General features: G+C 37.3%; 1 protein-coding gene across 6 annotated transcripts in view; it reads right to left on the reverse strand.

Moving 5' to 3' along the window:
* The window catches only part of LOC117403602 (erbin-like), a 90,184-nt gene that overhangs the window by 46,737 nt on the left and 26,828 nt on the right, over positions 1-16,619 (reverse strand). For 4 of the 6 annotated variants that reach the window (XM_059006596.1, XM_059006601.1, XM_059006597.1 and 1 more), the window contains exon 1: positions 3,142-3,160. The exons of 1 other annotated variant lie outside the window; for it this stretch is intronic. In XM_059006596.1, coding sequence (XP_058862579.1) covers positions 3,142-3,153 — 12 coding nt within the window. In that variant the 5' untranslated portion in view covers positions 3,154-3,160. Of the gene's footprint in view, positions 1-3,141; positions 3,229-16,619 lie in introns of those variants that run through there. One more of the 6 variants, XM_059006607.1, reaches the window with a different exon arrangement.

Raw genomic sequence — 16,619 nt, forward strand, 5'->3', positions numbered from 1 at the left:
CTCACCCTGTTCAATACAGATAACAAACCACAGAAAAAGGAGATGCTTTTTAGAAAATAAAAGTTTGTAAAATTATTATTATTATTATTATTTATTTCTTAGCAGACGCCCTTAAAAGAATATTTTAGTATGGCCAGCTCAAATCTGACAGTGTACAACTTCAACATGTAGGGAACATGGAGAAAACAAAAACTGATTCATTGAAAATGTGCAAAAGAAAAGAAGAAAGAACCATAAACCCATTCAAATTATTCATCCCAGGCACCCTGATCATATGGCACAAGACGGGGCTGTTCACTGTGGCTTAAATGACCAGCAAGGTGGCTACCAGGGCAACATAACCCTAACAGCGCTTGTCTCGTGCATCTGATCCACAAACAAACTTTGGGCAGACCCTAGAGCTAATAAAAAGAGGTCGGCATAAAAATAACTTAAAAGGCAGGTACATTCGTCAGAAAACACCCAAAAACCACAAACTAGATATATTTTAAATACCAATATTAAATTGAAATACAGACAGTAGCCTACTACACACAATCACTCTACATAAGTAAATAGAGGCTATAGATATAAGCGGGACTTCATGTATGCACACAAGGAATGAAAAGCATTTTATTTTTGTGGCAAAGCAACGTGTAAAAGTATAAATAAATAGTTATTACTATTACTTATCACAGAGGCCTGTTCCTCATCGCTGGCTACTGCCTTGAAAGCGCACTTTACATAAATATTACTTTACACTTACTCACAATGTGCTTGTCCCTAAAATTGAACTCAACTACACTTTATGAAGTCTATTAAGTACTGCATGTACATATAGGATTCACATTTTTATTTTTTATGCATGCTGAAATGAAAAAAGTATCATCAATTTCACACAAATATAATCAAACATCAACAGCGGAAAGGTGTGCACTCGCCGTACTCATGTACCAGATTCTATTTTCCTTTTCTTATGTCAGATCGGGACATGCATAGCATCAAAATAAAGGGGATGAATTACTACTTAATACGTTAATAGTAATGAATACGTTATTGAGATATTTTGATTTTAAAACAAGACATTTTGTTTCCACCTTTCCGTTGATAAACGAAGGGGATGCATATCATACCATTCTTTCTATAAATAAATAAATAAATAAATAAATAAATAAATAGCTATGTGTTTTACACATCTCCCAATAAATATCAGCCGTCATTTCATTAAAGGAACAATGTGACAGAACTGGACGCCATACTGGGAAGTTTTGTACGCTGGGAACTATTGTATCCGACACCGACCCCCTAATGACATATTCAGTCTTATTTTTTTTGGGGGGGGGGGCTGTAAATTCATAACGCCCAATAAACTTCGCATCCCACGCAGACGGAGACCTGAAATGTAAAACATCATTAAGGGTTGGCATTGCAGAGATGAGGTTTCAGTTCTGAGTGACTGTTTTGTAAGCATTATGAATGCTTATTCACCATTGCTACACCCTGTTAGAAAATTGACTTTCCTGCATTTTTTAACGCAACTCTGTGAACGTGAGGGTATATGTGTACATTTGTTTTAAAGTACTCGTCCAGACTACAGAGACATAGACATCAACTAGCCCTCATCAGATTTAATTCGCCTCAGGCAAGCGTGAGTTTCTAACCCTGTTTATCATCTGGAAAGTCTCAAGATCCTAAGGAATCTGGGCATTTTCCAAAGAACTTGCGTCAGTGTAAGACAGAGCTACAGTATGGTACTAGAGCAACAGAGCTGCTAAACCACAAAGAGGTTGATTTGGCAGCAGAATGCATACTGCCTGCTATCTAGTACTGCTATGGCCAAAAGGTTTGCATCACTTAGAATGTTAGGATGGAGACCATTTTTTTTTTCATAAATAAAAAATATATATATTTCATATATACACACGCAAACATAATTTAGATATTTTATTTAACATCATGTAAAATCAAAGAAATTATACAATTATATTGCAAGTCTACTGGAAGACATAATAGTAGTACAGTATTTAACGGTTAGATTTTGAAATGCCAAATATTTCAATTTGTCAGTTTGTTAAGTATATTGTATTGTACATACTTTGGTCATATTTGGGGTTTGTCAGAAACTACAGTAGATAATAGGAGACATGTACCAGTTCCAGTAATCTCCCACAGCAAAACCACCACTCCGACTGTAAAACAGCACAGAGCAGGAACTTAACTAAATCAGCAAGGGGGAAATGGAAATGGGCAGTGAAATTAAGTTCCACAGAGAAGAAAATCAAATTATTTGTACCAGTATTAAAACAAATCTTTCATCAAAATGCAATCAAATACAAGCAATAGAGTAGTATCCTTGAAGCAGAATTAAATTACATTTTTTAAAAATGGTTTTCAATTAACAGTTACATTTTGATCTGAATATAACAAAGTACAAGGGTTGTTTGGGATGAAAGCTAAAACACTGTCAGAACAGTTCCACCCCTTGTACAGTACTGCATAGTATGCATTTTAAAAAGTGACAGGATTCCATTATGACAAACTTTTTCAGTGACTTGATGTATTGAGTAGTGCTGCTCACCCATCCTTCTGTATTGCATTAGAACCAATCAGACACCACTACTCCCTTTACAGTACCATTGAAGGTTATTCCACTGCTATAAAAATCTCATGGTAATTGAGTTGGTCAGCTGCTGTTCATGCAGCAGCTCCCAGTCAGACACCCAGAGGCTTTTTACTGTCAGCTCTTGATCTTCACTGTCCTAATTTCTATCTTATTGGCAGTTGTCAAGGATTGATGTCTTTATAGCTTTATGAACAGTAGGCTTATATACAGCAAACTTAGCTTGATAATTCAAATACACTAAATAATACATTTTCATTTTAGTACCAAGAAAATACCATTCCCCCCCCCCTCCCGCCCCACCCCCTCACTTAATACAGTACAAAGTCTTTTTGGACATCGAGTTTCTCTAGACATCGATCGAAGCTCACATATTGGCCACCTGCCCTGGCTGAAGTCAAAGTCCTGGTCACAAATGTTATTTTAAATGCCTGCCACAACACTGTCAATATGGTGTAGGGACACCAATTCAAAAACATGTATACATACACAGGCATTGACTATTTACTGCACATTCACTTAGTAACTGGTTGGAGTCTTACCTTACAATGCATTTATTAAAAGAGCAGTTCCACACTGATTGCTTCATTGCTTTTCATTCAACACTGATCCCCAAGCAGCCCTTCCTGTTGGAAGACTAAGCTATCGGGTCACTGCCTTTTCCATGGCTACTGATGCCAGAGCTTTATAGAGGCTCACTGGTGGGAACACTACAAAATTCAATTGAAAAAGACTGAATTACTGTACACTTCAATAATTTTTAATGCAGAGCAGACTATTGCACATACAAATGCAGTTTGTATGTGCAGTTTGTATGTGTTTGTTTGTGCACATACAAATGCAGTTTTGTAAGAATACTTGTTCAGTAACTAAAAGTATGTTAATTCTGTCATGGTCTGTTTCATCAATGAAGAATAATACCCTGTTATTAATTGTATTAAGTCTGACTTTTGCTTTTTAAAGCATTTGCAAATATTTCCACACATTTTTCCTGTATATACTTTATTCAGAATACAACATTTTAACACTAATTCAGCAAAATCTGGGTTGGGTGTTTTATGAATTTTCAAATGCATCTCCACTGCGGTACGGTAAGCAATCACTGATGTCTCAAATCAAATTAAGCTTGCAATTTCAAATTTTCAGTGTTATGGAAACTCCCCGGGCAAAAATCTAACAATACCCTTGACTGACCTGTGACCTAAGATGGCTTCCACATTGGTGCTTTGTGACTTGCTTTGCTTTCCACATGACCTACAGTAGTGCTCCGAGATATTGGCTTCATACTCAGCACACAGCTGTACTGTATTCTGCAATTCTCTGTCAAGTTCAACTGTAGGTGTCATACAAAAAATAAACCCTTTCCTGACAGCTATTTTATAAATCTATTGCCACAAGACTAGTATCTCAGAAACTATGAGGTAGTAACTTAATATGATAGACAACTTGCTTTCAGACTGTGTCTTCACAGTACAGCCCGTACACACTGCTGTATTCTCTGATTTTCGCACTATATTCAGTGCAGTAGAGTCATTTATAATATTTCTAAATCTGCCTACAAGAGTTGTGAATCTGGTAAAAACCCCACATTCCCAGTCAATGGCACTCTCAATATAGTGGAAGGGAGCTTTGACAGACAGCCAGAAGCAGATTTGGACCCTAGCCATGCCTCTGGGAATACTGTTACAAAACAGAGAACGCCCATCCTGAATTGGTGTGGATCAAAAAATCGTCTTCTAAAACACAAAGGACTATTAAGTAATAAAATGAGAGTTCAGTGACCCATTTCATGTAATTCCATAGATTTGTGTTGAGAACTAATTAAGCAATATTTTGCCGTTTCAGGCTCTGTCCCCAATTTACGCAAAGTTCTTGGTTAACAGAGCATAAAAAGAGATTGCTTTCTGGCTTTGGAATACAAATGCCCAGCTACTAACAAGTAGTGCTCCACTTTTCTTGGCAGGTTCTTAATGCCACCTTTTCATGTTTTATTTGGTGAAGAAATTAGCCAAATACAGTATAAACCAGACAGAAATGTTATTTGTACATTTGAGAACTACTGTAATTTACCTATAAAGGGTGTTCAATGCCATTCATTTAATTATTTGTAAGGTTCTGCCCATTTCTAGAAGGGATTAAGATGTAAAGCAACAGGGAGCTTGTATACTGTAGAATCAGAATCTCTTGGCTTCCAGCCCCACAGTAGCAGAAACCAATGGGCAACAGACTGCCTCCAAAACTACTGTACAATAAAGTGACATATTAAATAAAGGAAATGAAAAAATACTTTCTACTGTGACCTAACCATTTTTCATATGGGTGGCTAGATAATGAAGTTGAAGTGATTTACCCACGGTCACACAGCGAGTCAGATGCTGAGCTCAAAGGATTCAAAATCAGGAACTCAAGCCTCCTAGTCCAATCACCACATTACAATGTCTCTAAAAGCAAAGCGCATTACCACAGAGGAAATGAAAGGCCTTGGGGAAAAGTACTGAATTAATTACCCAAAGGAACAAATGATATCTGAACTGTTTTCAGTTACTGAAGTTTGGATCAGTAAACCCTCCTGCACTTCAGAAAAACAAGGAGATAAGACACTTTAAAATACTTGCATTGACCACCGAGTAGGGATTTACAGAAGGTGCTTGAAAAATGCAAAGCTGTGAAATAAGTTTGGGTATACAGAATTACTCAGCAATTTATAATGTACTGTATGGTGGAAGAATGCTAGTTGTGGATCAAAAAGTATGTGATACTGCAAGTTAGCTTTTACTAGTACACTTAATTTATGAAGATTAAAATATTTTTCTGTTCTTTTAAATGTAATCCATTGGATCATTTCACAGGTCACAGTAGATTGAGGAAAAAGTAAAAAAAGCCAATGGTAAACCTACTTCAAATTAAACTTAATTCTGCCAAAAATATGTACTGCAGAAAACTGTATTCAGTTACTGCACAAAATGTATTCTCCTTAAAAACTGTAGAGCATTTCTCCCGTTAAGTCGAGGCATGCCTTCGAATAAGGAGATTCTATACTCATGCCATGTTTGGCATGGGGTTTTATAAATTCCAGGGAAGGAGGGAGGCACAAAAAAAAAAAAAAAACACCCACATGAGATTCTGCTGATATCTTGGGCCAGGAGACAGAGCAGCTATGGATATAAGGCAGAAATTGTTCTTTGGACTTAAGATTCTTACAGTAGTAAGGCTGCCAAAATCTAAAGCTTGGCTGTTTGCCCAATACCATTCGACACTTGATTATTTAGAACGGTACAGTAAGATTAGAAGGATAACTAAAATTCACATGTAAAGAAACTAGACCTTTTGCAGAGAATGGTCAAATTAACAAAACTATTAGATAGCGTAGTTATGACACTAACAAAACATGTATGAATACCTTTTATTTATTTTACCTTGAATTAAATCTTGTAATTACAATGTACTTTAATAGTATTTCTCCTTGGTACAAAGCATACTGTAGCTGTGGCCTAATATGCCTTTGATTGACATGATACAACCAGCTACTGTATAAGTTCAGCAAAGGAATCACTTTTAAAAAGGGATGCTAACATAAATGCGTGTGTGTGTGTGTGTGTGCGTGTGTGCGTATGTATTCAAAGATTTGTTGCATGGTGATTTAGTCAAAAGTTCCACGTATCCTTTAACCTGCTGCCACAGGACACAACTCCAAACACGGGGTTTCATTGCAGCTACCTAAATCCTGGTTAAATTATTCAGTGTCTTTAATAAATAAGCATGCATGCATACAAATGCATGATGACTTGTGCTCTCATCAGGTTAATGTTTCACCTGAAGCTTCATTTGATATACTTGACAGTACTAATGTACCGTTAACTTGATAATCTGTTTACTGCCAAACATCTTGCAGTAATATTTAAAAATCACAGGGCTACTGTAGACAAATCCACATGCTCCACACCCGGTCCTCTTATTTTTATAAGAATTCGTTACTAAAATTACCTGGCAACAGAAATCTGACATAGCACTTGTGGAATGTAATACTTTCACATCAACAAAATAAATAGACTTTTTATTCCAACTAAATTTAAAGTTTTCAGTTGCTGTGTAACAAAATTGTTTTAATTAGTTGGTAGGGTCAAATTCTGCATCCCTCAGTGCTGAGCTTGATGTTTTTTTTCTAAGGTAAAATAGAGCTGCACAATGACCAAAAACAGAAAATAAATCTCCAAAACCATGCAATCTTGTAACAAAGTAATTATGACATCCAATGTCAACCCTCGAAGTTAAGCCACGTGCCTCACTGCTAAAGACCAATACACTAAAATCTGCTTTTCAAGGAAAGGCTGGGGCACTTTGAATCATCAAAAATAAAATCCCCAATAAGTTACCTGCTGTCATTAACAATGCATTACTATATACAGGCAATTCTCGTTAATACAAATTTAAAGGGACCAGCAACAAAATTTGTATAATAGCAATTCATATATTCAGGAGTCTAAGCAAAATGCATAGGTCAGTTTGTATTCAAGTTACAGTAGCACTGCAATCAAATTTCAATTACATAACAGAACAATGAAAAGTATTATGACATTTAAAAGTACTGCGCATTTTATTGAAAACACAGTTGTAAGCAAACTGTTAAAAAAATATACATGGCAAACAAACTGCAATTTAAACCTGTGTCCCATTCCGATCACCAGTGTTTTTAAAACCACAAAAAGCAAGGTGTCCTCAACGTCAGGCATTAAGCAAATCAGAAACGCTGACGACTTGCAGGAAAGTTGAAATCTGCAGCAACATCTTTCTTTTTCTTGTATGGTGGTGCATTATCCACCGCTTTCAACACCTCCACTTTTGTCTGCCAGGATAGTGCGTGTTTTTGTACCACTTCATGGAAATGGCACGGATGCGTGAGCACCACGGCAACTCAAATGCATCATAGGATCAGTAATCCCAGAGGTGCGAATCTGGATGCAAGTCATTACATTTAATTTTATTCCATTTTTTTCCAGGATGAGCACGAAAACAGGAAATTCATGTTGTGCACGGTTTTAGCGCAATATATCTCAGAGAAAACACACACACAAACTGGGGACTGGGTTCACAGTGAACTTGATACAAAGCGTTTTTTTGAGCCAGTTGAAAGAATAGACCATAGCAGTTTTTTGACAGAACACCCCCCCCCCCCCTTAGTATTGTAGGCTTGCTGTAATGCATTGTTTTTGTCTTCATCTAGTGGAGGGGCTGCATCGCTACTTGTTTTCACGTTCACTTTGCTGTTACTCTCAGTGATCCTCAATTTTACATTGAGTTCATAAGCGACAGAAGGAAACAAAATGTAACTTCTCTGCACATCAAATCAAACTGCTTTGTTTGATGCAATCTGGGCTTTCACAAACTGACCTCATTCAGTCAGTCACTGGCAGCCTCCATAACCGAGAGGGTTTAAGGCCAAATTGCTGCGCAAACAACAAGGTACATGACCTGTGGACACTTACTGGACTGGATTGTAAACTTGAAACTTTGTATACGACGGTCAGCCAAAAAGTAGGAGGTGGGATCACAATATAAAATGGGACATTCCACAGCATGCATTTGTCCAATATATGTATGCAACTGTACTTAAAAAAAAAAAAAAAAAAAAAAAAAAAAAAAAAAAAAATCTATTTTGTTGTTATTGTTGAGTGTTTAGAATCGAAGGGAGAATACAGTGCATGGGTGACAAGGTTTGCATACTGTAGCAATGTCCTCTACATTCATGACGACTTGTCAGGGTATATCTTGCCCTCCTATCACCTGTCAGTGGAACAACTGATTTCAGTGTGACCAGTCGCAGCAGAAACAGTACATTTTTTGTTGTTTTGTGTCCACGCTTTTGGCTGCAGATTCAGTCTCTAACTGGGATGTAAAAGCCAGAGACCAAGCGGTGAGAAACTGCTGTATCACGACACAAGAAAAGGAATGGTACACTATACAGCAGTCCAGCACAAAGAGCTACGCCAGGAAATTCACAATGAACTGCATCACCAACTTCTGAAGGGGAACAAAATTAAGGAATAATGTGGATACCAAGAGCCACAAGCAGGCAGGTCGGAATATGCAGAAAGGCAGACATTTTTTTCAATTAGGACTCCCAGAGTACTGTAGTCCTGCAGCTCCATACTAAATCTACAAGTGCATTGCAGGCTGTGTGGTCCGGTGGTTAAGAAAAGGGATTGTAACTAGGAGGTCCCTGGTTCAAATCCCACCTCAGCCACTGACTCATTGTGTGACCCTGAGCAAGTCACTTAACCTCTTTGTGCTCCGTCTTTCGGGTGAGACGTTGTTGTAGTAGTGACTCTGCAGTTGATGCATAGTTCACACACCCTAGTCTCTAAGTCGCCTTGGATAAAGGCGTCTGCTAAATAAACAAATAATAATAATGAGAAGGGAAAAATAAAGCAGCCACTATACTGTATATAGTCAGGGCCACAGCCAGTTCCATTAGTGAAGGCTTCAAGCTACTGTAGTTTACATTATGTATTCGTTGAAGAGGTACAGGAAGTACATTTACTGTTTCATTTTTCTGCTTACCCTGACCTTTCAATCAGCATGGACATGACATGTCAAAAGGGGTGGGGTGTTCACATGATCTCTTTTCATCTGACAAACAGTATTCTTATTCTTCATACAGTGCTTCCTGGAAAAGAGTCAAATTACACTGTCTCCTTTCTAGTCAATGCTTGGGTTAACCTGGGAACCTGACACAAAAGTATAATTGCTGATTCTCAACAAAGGAATCTACTGTATGCAAGAAATAGAGGCAGTGCCAGCCCACAGATATTTACAGAAACCCGACGTGTCCAATTCTGAGGAAAAAACAAAACATGAGATGCGTTTCCAGTAGCATTTAAGACATCTAGATATGTGAATACTGTAGTTTACTGTAAGCTACTTTATTCCCAACACAAACCAAGTTGTGTTAAATGTGTTATTGGTAATGTATCTCTGTTTTAAATGATATGTATTCATGCTTTCACCAAAGAAACTATGTAAATAAGGTAAGCACAAAAAAGAATTGTGTGTGTAAGCTACCTTGTTTGCTGAAATGAATCTTACTTCAAACATTGTGCTGCATGAAACAGACAGTAAGTGAAAATGCATTAAATCTACCTTGCGAAAAAATAAAGTAATTCATGAATTAATTAAATTGGTCTTCATGCAGCAATTTTTATTCGGTGAAGAAAATATTAGATACAATATGTTATTTGATGTCTTTTCCTGACAAATTTGCAATTGACTGGAGAAAATCTCACAAAAACCAATGCATTTTAAAATGAAATTGCTTTTGTGAAGTCAGGCCATTTCAGGAGATATGCTGCATAACTGTCCCTGTGGAGATGGAGAACCGCTGAATACTAACTTAAGGCAATGTAGCAGGAAATACAAAATTAATCTTTCTGCAATAGAAGTGACTAGCTGGAATCTGTGATAAAGCACACTATCACTTTATCATGGCAAAAATGATAAACAAAAATGTTTTGTTTGTAATATGAACACAAAAAAAGCACATGGTGATCAATTTTATGCCCTGGGACTTGAAATAGGAATGATGTGCTTGTGACTTCAGGAAGGAGGCTGTGTGGTCCAGTGGTTAAAGAAAAGGGCTTGTAACCAGGAGGTCCCGGTTCAAATCCCACCCCAGCCACTGACTCACTGCATGACCCTGAGCAAGTCACTTAACCTCCTTGTGCTCCGTCTTTCGGGTGAGATGTAGTTGTAAGTGACTCTGCAGCTAATGCATAGTTCACACACCCTAGTCTTTGTAAGTCGCCTTGGATAAATGCGTCAGCTAAATAAACAAATAATAATAATAATAATAATAAAATGGCGATCGCTCACGATAATGGATGGAGTGGCCCAATGCGAGTGCGTTACCCGAGGTAGATAAAATCAACAATATAGTATTCTAAGCCAGAGGCAGGGAAGCATGAAATACAGCTGTGTGGTCTCACACAACCACTGAACCAAGGAGCCCTCAATGCAGTGTTATATGCATTGTACTGTATACAGTAGTAGTATTTTTAATATTATCTTAGGGTTTAGGAAATAAAACCCATTTATAGTAAAACGTTTTACAATTTAAAATGTTTCTCCAGGAAGGCCCAAGTGAGAGATTCAAGCAGGACCTACAGTATAGTATATTGTACAGTACACACTAGCAGAATATGCATTACTGCAGTTCAGTTCCAGAGCCAACAAGAAGAGCGATGGAATTCCCCCATCATATCTGAAGATAAACACCCAGCTATACAATCAAATACTTTCCTCTTAAATCCATTTAAAGTTTTTTAATGTACGGCTGGTTTCACCAATCCCGACTATCACTAATCTTGTAACTGATGTTATTTTAGGTAAAGTAGTCCAAGTGTGAAAAAAACTGTTAAAGTTTGAAGTATTGTTGTAACCTACTATATTGGTTACAGGTAAGAAATACAGAAGTAGAAATAGTACATTATATATAAAAGTGATCGAAATTTATCATCTTCGACCAGGGTGTCAAAAGCTACAGTATTTGGAAACCTTTTTTCAGTCCCTAAAAATGTCACGTAGTTCACTTTTTAAAACCTATTTAACTTAAGTCACTGATTTGATTCATACCGTATTGGTATTAAATGGTTTACCAACAGCAGATCTGTGGCACAATGCCATATGAAACTACTGCAATAGTGAGAAAAGAAAAGTACATTTGCATAATCAGTTAAATCTGGTAGAGACCCGGTACAGTACCTACCCAGTCAAAAAGATACTGCAAAGCACTGTGGCCACGTGACTTTGTTGTTTACATTTGGAGGACCAGACACACTATACTGTCTGTAATGCAAGCTCCATCGATAGGGACATATCCGGAATAACTTCTGAAGCTCAATGCCATTTCCTGAGATGTACATGAACATGGGTTTTGCAAATAGAGAGCACCTAAAAAGTTTTTACTAAGACCAATACCAGTGGGATTACTACTGTGTATCAGTGGCTGTGCATAGAATTATAAAATGGTGGCCTACACTAGGGATGGGACGAATACCACATTTCCGAATAATTGTCCTTTAAGGTCTCACTTAATGACACATTTCAATTGAAAGATGGTTAAACTTTTAAATCACACAATTAGGTTGTGCTGTGTGTATAATCTCCAAAGTGCTTTAAATTATAAACAAAAAAAAAGCGGTCGGCTGACGGCAAACGCTTCGGAGGAGAGCGTGTGTTCGTCTTCGCCCTCCCGAGTCAGCGCAGGGGTGGTAGCGGTGAACGGAGCCTAAAAATAATTGGCCATTCCAAATTGGGAGAAAATAATAAAAATAAATTGGCAACGACTAAATTAAAAATAAATAATAAATAAATTGTTACCTTTTAATTTGTAGACAGGTGAATTTCGCGTGGCCGATGCAGATCCACATTATAAAACACATAAGCTTAACAACAGTGTGTAACGTCTTCATGTAGAGTTTTTTTAAAAAAAAGTAATCAACATTTAATTTGAAAAGGTGACAATTTGTTTTTAATTGAAAGCACTTTGGAGATTATACACACAGAACAACCTAACTGTGTCGTTTAAAAGTTTAACCGGCTTTCAATTGAAATGTATCGGTTCATTGAGACCTAAATAAAAATTAATCTGAACCGTTGTATTCATCCCATCCCTAGCCTATACATTTCCAACATTTTTCTTCATTATACTGTAGAATTTAGGCATACAGTTCTGTATCGCTGCTTCCCAACAAGTTAAACATGTTTATGCAGGTTTTAGATGTCATGTATAACAAATCAAATAAAAATGCGACAGGATAACAGCCCCAACATTACAAAACATCCACTGAAGTGACATCCAATCTCAGCATTGCTTGTTCTTGTATCTGAATGAACACTGTCACAACATATGAAAACACAAAGTTGTTTTTTTTAAGGGATAACCATGCAATAGACTCAAACACACACCCACACCCACACCCACACTTCAAGGCACTATTGCTTCTGCACTGAATTAAGAGTGACAAGTATCTTTCCCTCCCCCCCACTAATTCTTTATTTGTCCTGGCTTTGTTCCCTATTCTCTAGGTTTGTTTAGCTTGGATTACTGTAGATGTCAACACAGAGCAGAGATACTATGCAAACAGAGCTACCAAAAACAGCTCAGTCAGAACCCACCACAAACACCAAAACAGAACCGGAGCAATGGTGTCACACACTCTCCCTTCAAAGTTATTGAAACCGTACGGGCTTAGAAATCTGAATGTTATTCCTGGCAGGAAAAAATTAAATGCTTCAGAGCACAATTTAAGGACATTCTACTTCAGTGTCCGAAAAACTATTTTGTTTAATTCTGTTTTAATCCCAGTTCTCCACAGAAACACAGCAGATGATTTCAGATTGCAGTTTGTCATTCTAGATACTGTACAAACAGTCTGCCATCTGCGATAGCAGGTCCTCGCTGAAGCCCGCTGCCTCCCATACCCCTGAGCTTTTGCAGGTTGCCAGCGATACAATGCGTTTCATTTTAAGTTCTGCATATGTAAAAGAACAAGGAAAAAGCACTACATTCATAAGTACAATGTGCTGCCTTTACAAAATTAATACAAAAATAACATTTAAAACAAGGCCTTTCCAAAGATAAAATTGAAAAAACCAACAAAAGAAACAAAGCCGCCTACAAGAATACATTCTTTATGTATGACTGGAACCCATGCTCTTTTTTCATAAATATTAAAGCTGCTCACAGTACTTTGCGTTCTGGGTCTGTTTTCTTTAGTGTTTTCAATCGAATGAAGTGCTGCGGCCAACGCTGTGCCCCCTTCAAATAAGGTGTCACATGTTGGGGGAGCTGACGTATATTAATACTTGAAAGAAACATTACAAATAAAGAATAGCACAGGGGTTCACATATGCAGCGGGGCTATTTTTTTTGCGTGACATGGAACATTACTGTATTATTTACAGTTCAGGGGGTGGGGGGGGGGGGGCACTTACCAAGTGCTGGAAATGTCAGTTTCACAAAATCATATAAAAAAAGCTCAGCTTTTATTTATTTATTTTTTTTAAAACTTAACAGGATGGAGCTTAGACCAGTGTTATATTACTTTGCCAGTCAGTGTGCCTGGTAGGTCACAGTGAGGCTGTATATTTTGAATGGAGACCTTTGTGAGTCTGTTATTAAGCAGCTACAGAGAATGACACAAAAGAATGCATAATACAGGGTGTAGAGGTGTTTACACAGTATTACAGTCCATGAGTGCCCGCAGCACAGTGGGCTCTGTATCTTCAATCTGGAACAAAAAAAAAAGTGAAATAATAAAAAATATCAAAAAAGAGGATGTCCCAGAGGACACTTGGGTTATTTCCTAGAACATCCTGTACAGTACTGACTGAACAAGAGCTGGTTAGGGTTATTGATCCATGACTGGGTTTTACTGCTTCACTGCCTGGCAGAAAGAAATGTACTTTCAAGGGGAAAGGGGGTGGAGTAGCGGAAGGATCCATGTCACTGGACACAAGCTTGTACTGTAGCTTAGCCTGAGTTGCACCAACTGATACAGTACATTTTTGTCTTCGGGTTTACAGATCTACAGGGTCTTCTACTGCAGGTTCACAAAAGATCAGATTCATTCAGGATGCTTATCTATAAAAGGTTATCTCTGCTACAAGCTGAAAGGAAGGCCCTGAAAACAAATTTACAATTCTCAAGTGGTTTTCATTAGCAGAGAAAAGTACCGTACTCAATTTTGTATTCCCTGGACAACTGACATTTCACACAGCTTTATTACTGTAAACCACAATAAATTAAAAGCGGTCAACCTATTTCAGACACATTCCACTGCATATTCCACCATAAAATGAAACAAGCCTCCAGTAGTAAAATAAGCCTCTTGTACAGTAATATTTCTATAGTGAAGTGGCTTTTATCTGCTGTCAGTTACTCAGGTGTTAAATGTACTGTAGCCTACATTCTTCTTCATAACCCTTGAAATCCACTTGGTAAAACTAAGTGTTTTAAAATGTAGAAACCAACACAGCAAGTGGCTATTTCCAATTTTCTACATGGAAGACAACAGCTCGAAAGTATTCTTGTGTGTACATGATAAACAATTTAAATGAGCCGTCCCCCATGTACTGCAAACTTCTAGACAGATGCTATGGTTTCACTCAAAGCCACTGGGTCCGGTCCTGTTTATACAATGCACTATGACAACTCAAATTGCATTTTCATAATATTTGCATCTGGTTGACAACAGACATGTATTACTGAAATGCAATAAAACAAAAAGGTAAAGGTCTTTAAAATACAGATCAAATAATGGAGGCAATACATTATTTTTCTATTAAATATTTTGACTTGCTGCAAGGGACATTGTACAGGACTATCAGAGCACACAGCACTGTAAAGGTATTTTAGAACAGCAGCAGATAGAGGATTGTGTATATTTCACTCCCCCAACAAAACCAAATAATTATGTAAATAAAAACATGGGAATTTCATCCTTGAGCATTCACTTTTGTTTATGGAGACAAAGTTGATTATATTAAGCCAAGAGATGTATTGTTTCTAAAACGAGCATCCATCATTGTAAACAGCTGTATTAAAATGTGACTCCATAACTTGCAGCATGTTATTTTCTCTTTCAACTTGACTCAGTTGTTTCTCTCATTCTATTTACAATATCAAAACGCTTCAAGCTAATTTCATGAGCTGCTTTACAACAATGAAAATAGGGTCACATAGGCCAATTTAAAAGAGCTATTTTTAAAATACACGATTACAGTAAGACTATTGATTGATTGTATTTTTAGAGCATTAAATCCTCCCCTCCCCCAGAGATTTAATGTTGTTACATAAAAAATAAAAAAACACAACTGCCTCCACAGCTGCAAAACAGAACTTAGTATACAGTCCACGTCAACGCACATATGCAGTAACCTCTTAAACATGCTACTGTTCATCAGACTTAAACCTACAAAATGAGTGTTGAGAAAATAAGACACAATATACCAGTAATGATAACCTGTATTCGCTTGACCACAAACAGGAAATCCTTTGTTAGATTAGAAGGCTGGTGACTTTTTAGCTTACAGGGTCTTGCAACCAGAACTCAGTTTCACTTGCACAATACAATATTAAGTCTGCCATTAAAGGAAAACGCATCATTATAAATGAATTACCTTTGTGGCACAGGTGTGAGTATGGGTCAAATTATGATATGTGATATAGTAATGAAGTCCAAGACTATAAAACAGTCAACACATTGCAGGAAATATTGAAATAAATAAAAAGGAGAATAACCTGAAATACAAGGTGTCAGTTTAATACATTATTGCAGATCCACCAGTTTTACATTCCGCAAGGCAGTTTTAATTACAAGGATACTGGCTCCCATGATATCTGCTAACCACTTTGTAAGGCAGATCAAAACATGCTTAGTAGAGCATGCAGCAGTTCCGAACAACATATCCAAGCTCAGTTTTGTCTATTTAAAAAGGGAAGGAGTGGAGGGGTTGGGGGAAATCAAAGCGTAAATATGTTGTCAATCTTCAAGTGCAGCAAGCATGTTTCAAGGGATGGAAGCTACTTTAAAAGAATGGAAAAAAACCTCACGTTGGTCAACAAGGTATGTTTTCTAACGATGACCAGAAGAATAAACAGTCATGAACCTTGCAATGATTTTGGTGTACAATTACACTTGATTGGGCAACACTGCAACTTTAAAAATACCCCATTTATCAATCTTAACTTTGCACCACAGATCAATATACTAGTGATGACTGTTTCTTCTCAGTGTGGAAAGTGACATCCCCATGAGGAAATGCTGGCCCATGCTTTAAGAGCCTGTAGGAAGACTCCATTCAGATGAAATATTTTAAAATCAACCGAGAAATGCATCACTGCACATACATGAAATCAAGTCTCAGATTAATGTGCAGGCCATACGTCAGTGAAGATGGTTGGAATGTTTGCTTCACACAGTACACTTCCTACTGTATGTTGTCAAGAAAGAAAAAAAAGTAG

Source organism: Acipenser ruthenus, chromosome 2, assembly GCF_902713425.1.
Source record: "Acipenser ruthenus chromosome 2, fAciRut3.2 maternal haplotype, whole genome shotgun sequence".
Taxonomy (NCBI): domain Eukaryota; kingdom Metazoa; phylum Chordata; class Actinopteri; order Acipenseriformes; family Acipenseridae; genus Acipenser; species Acipenser ruthenus.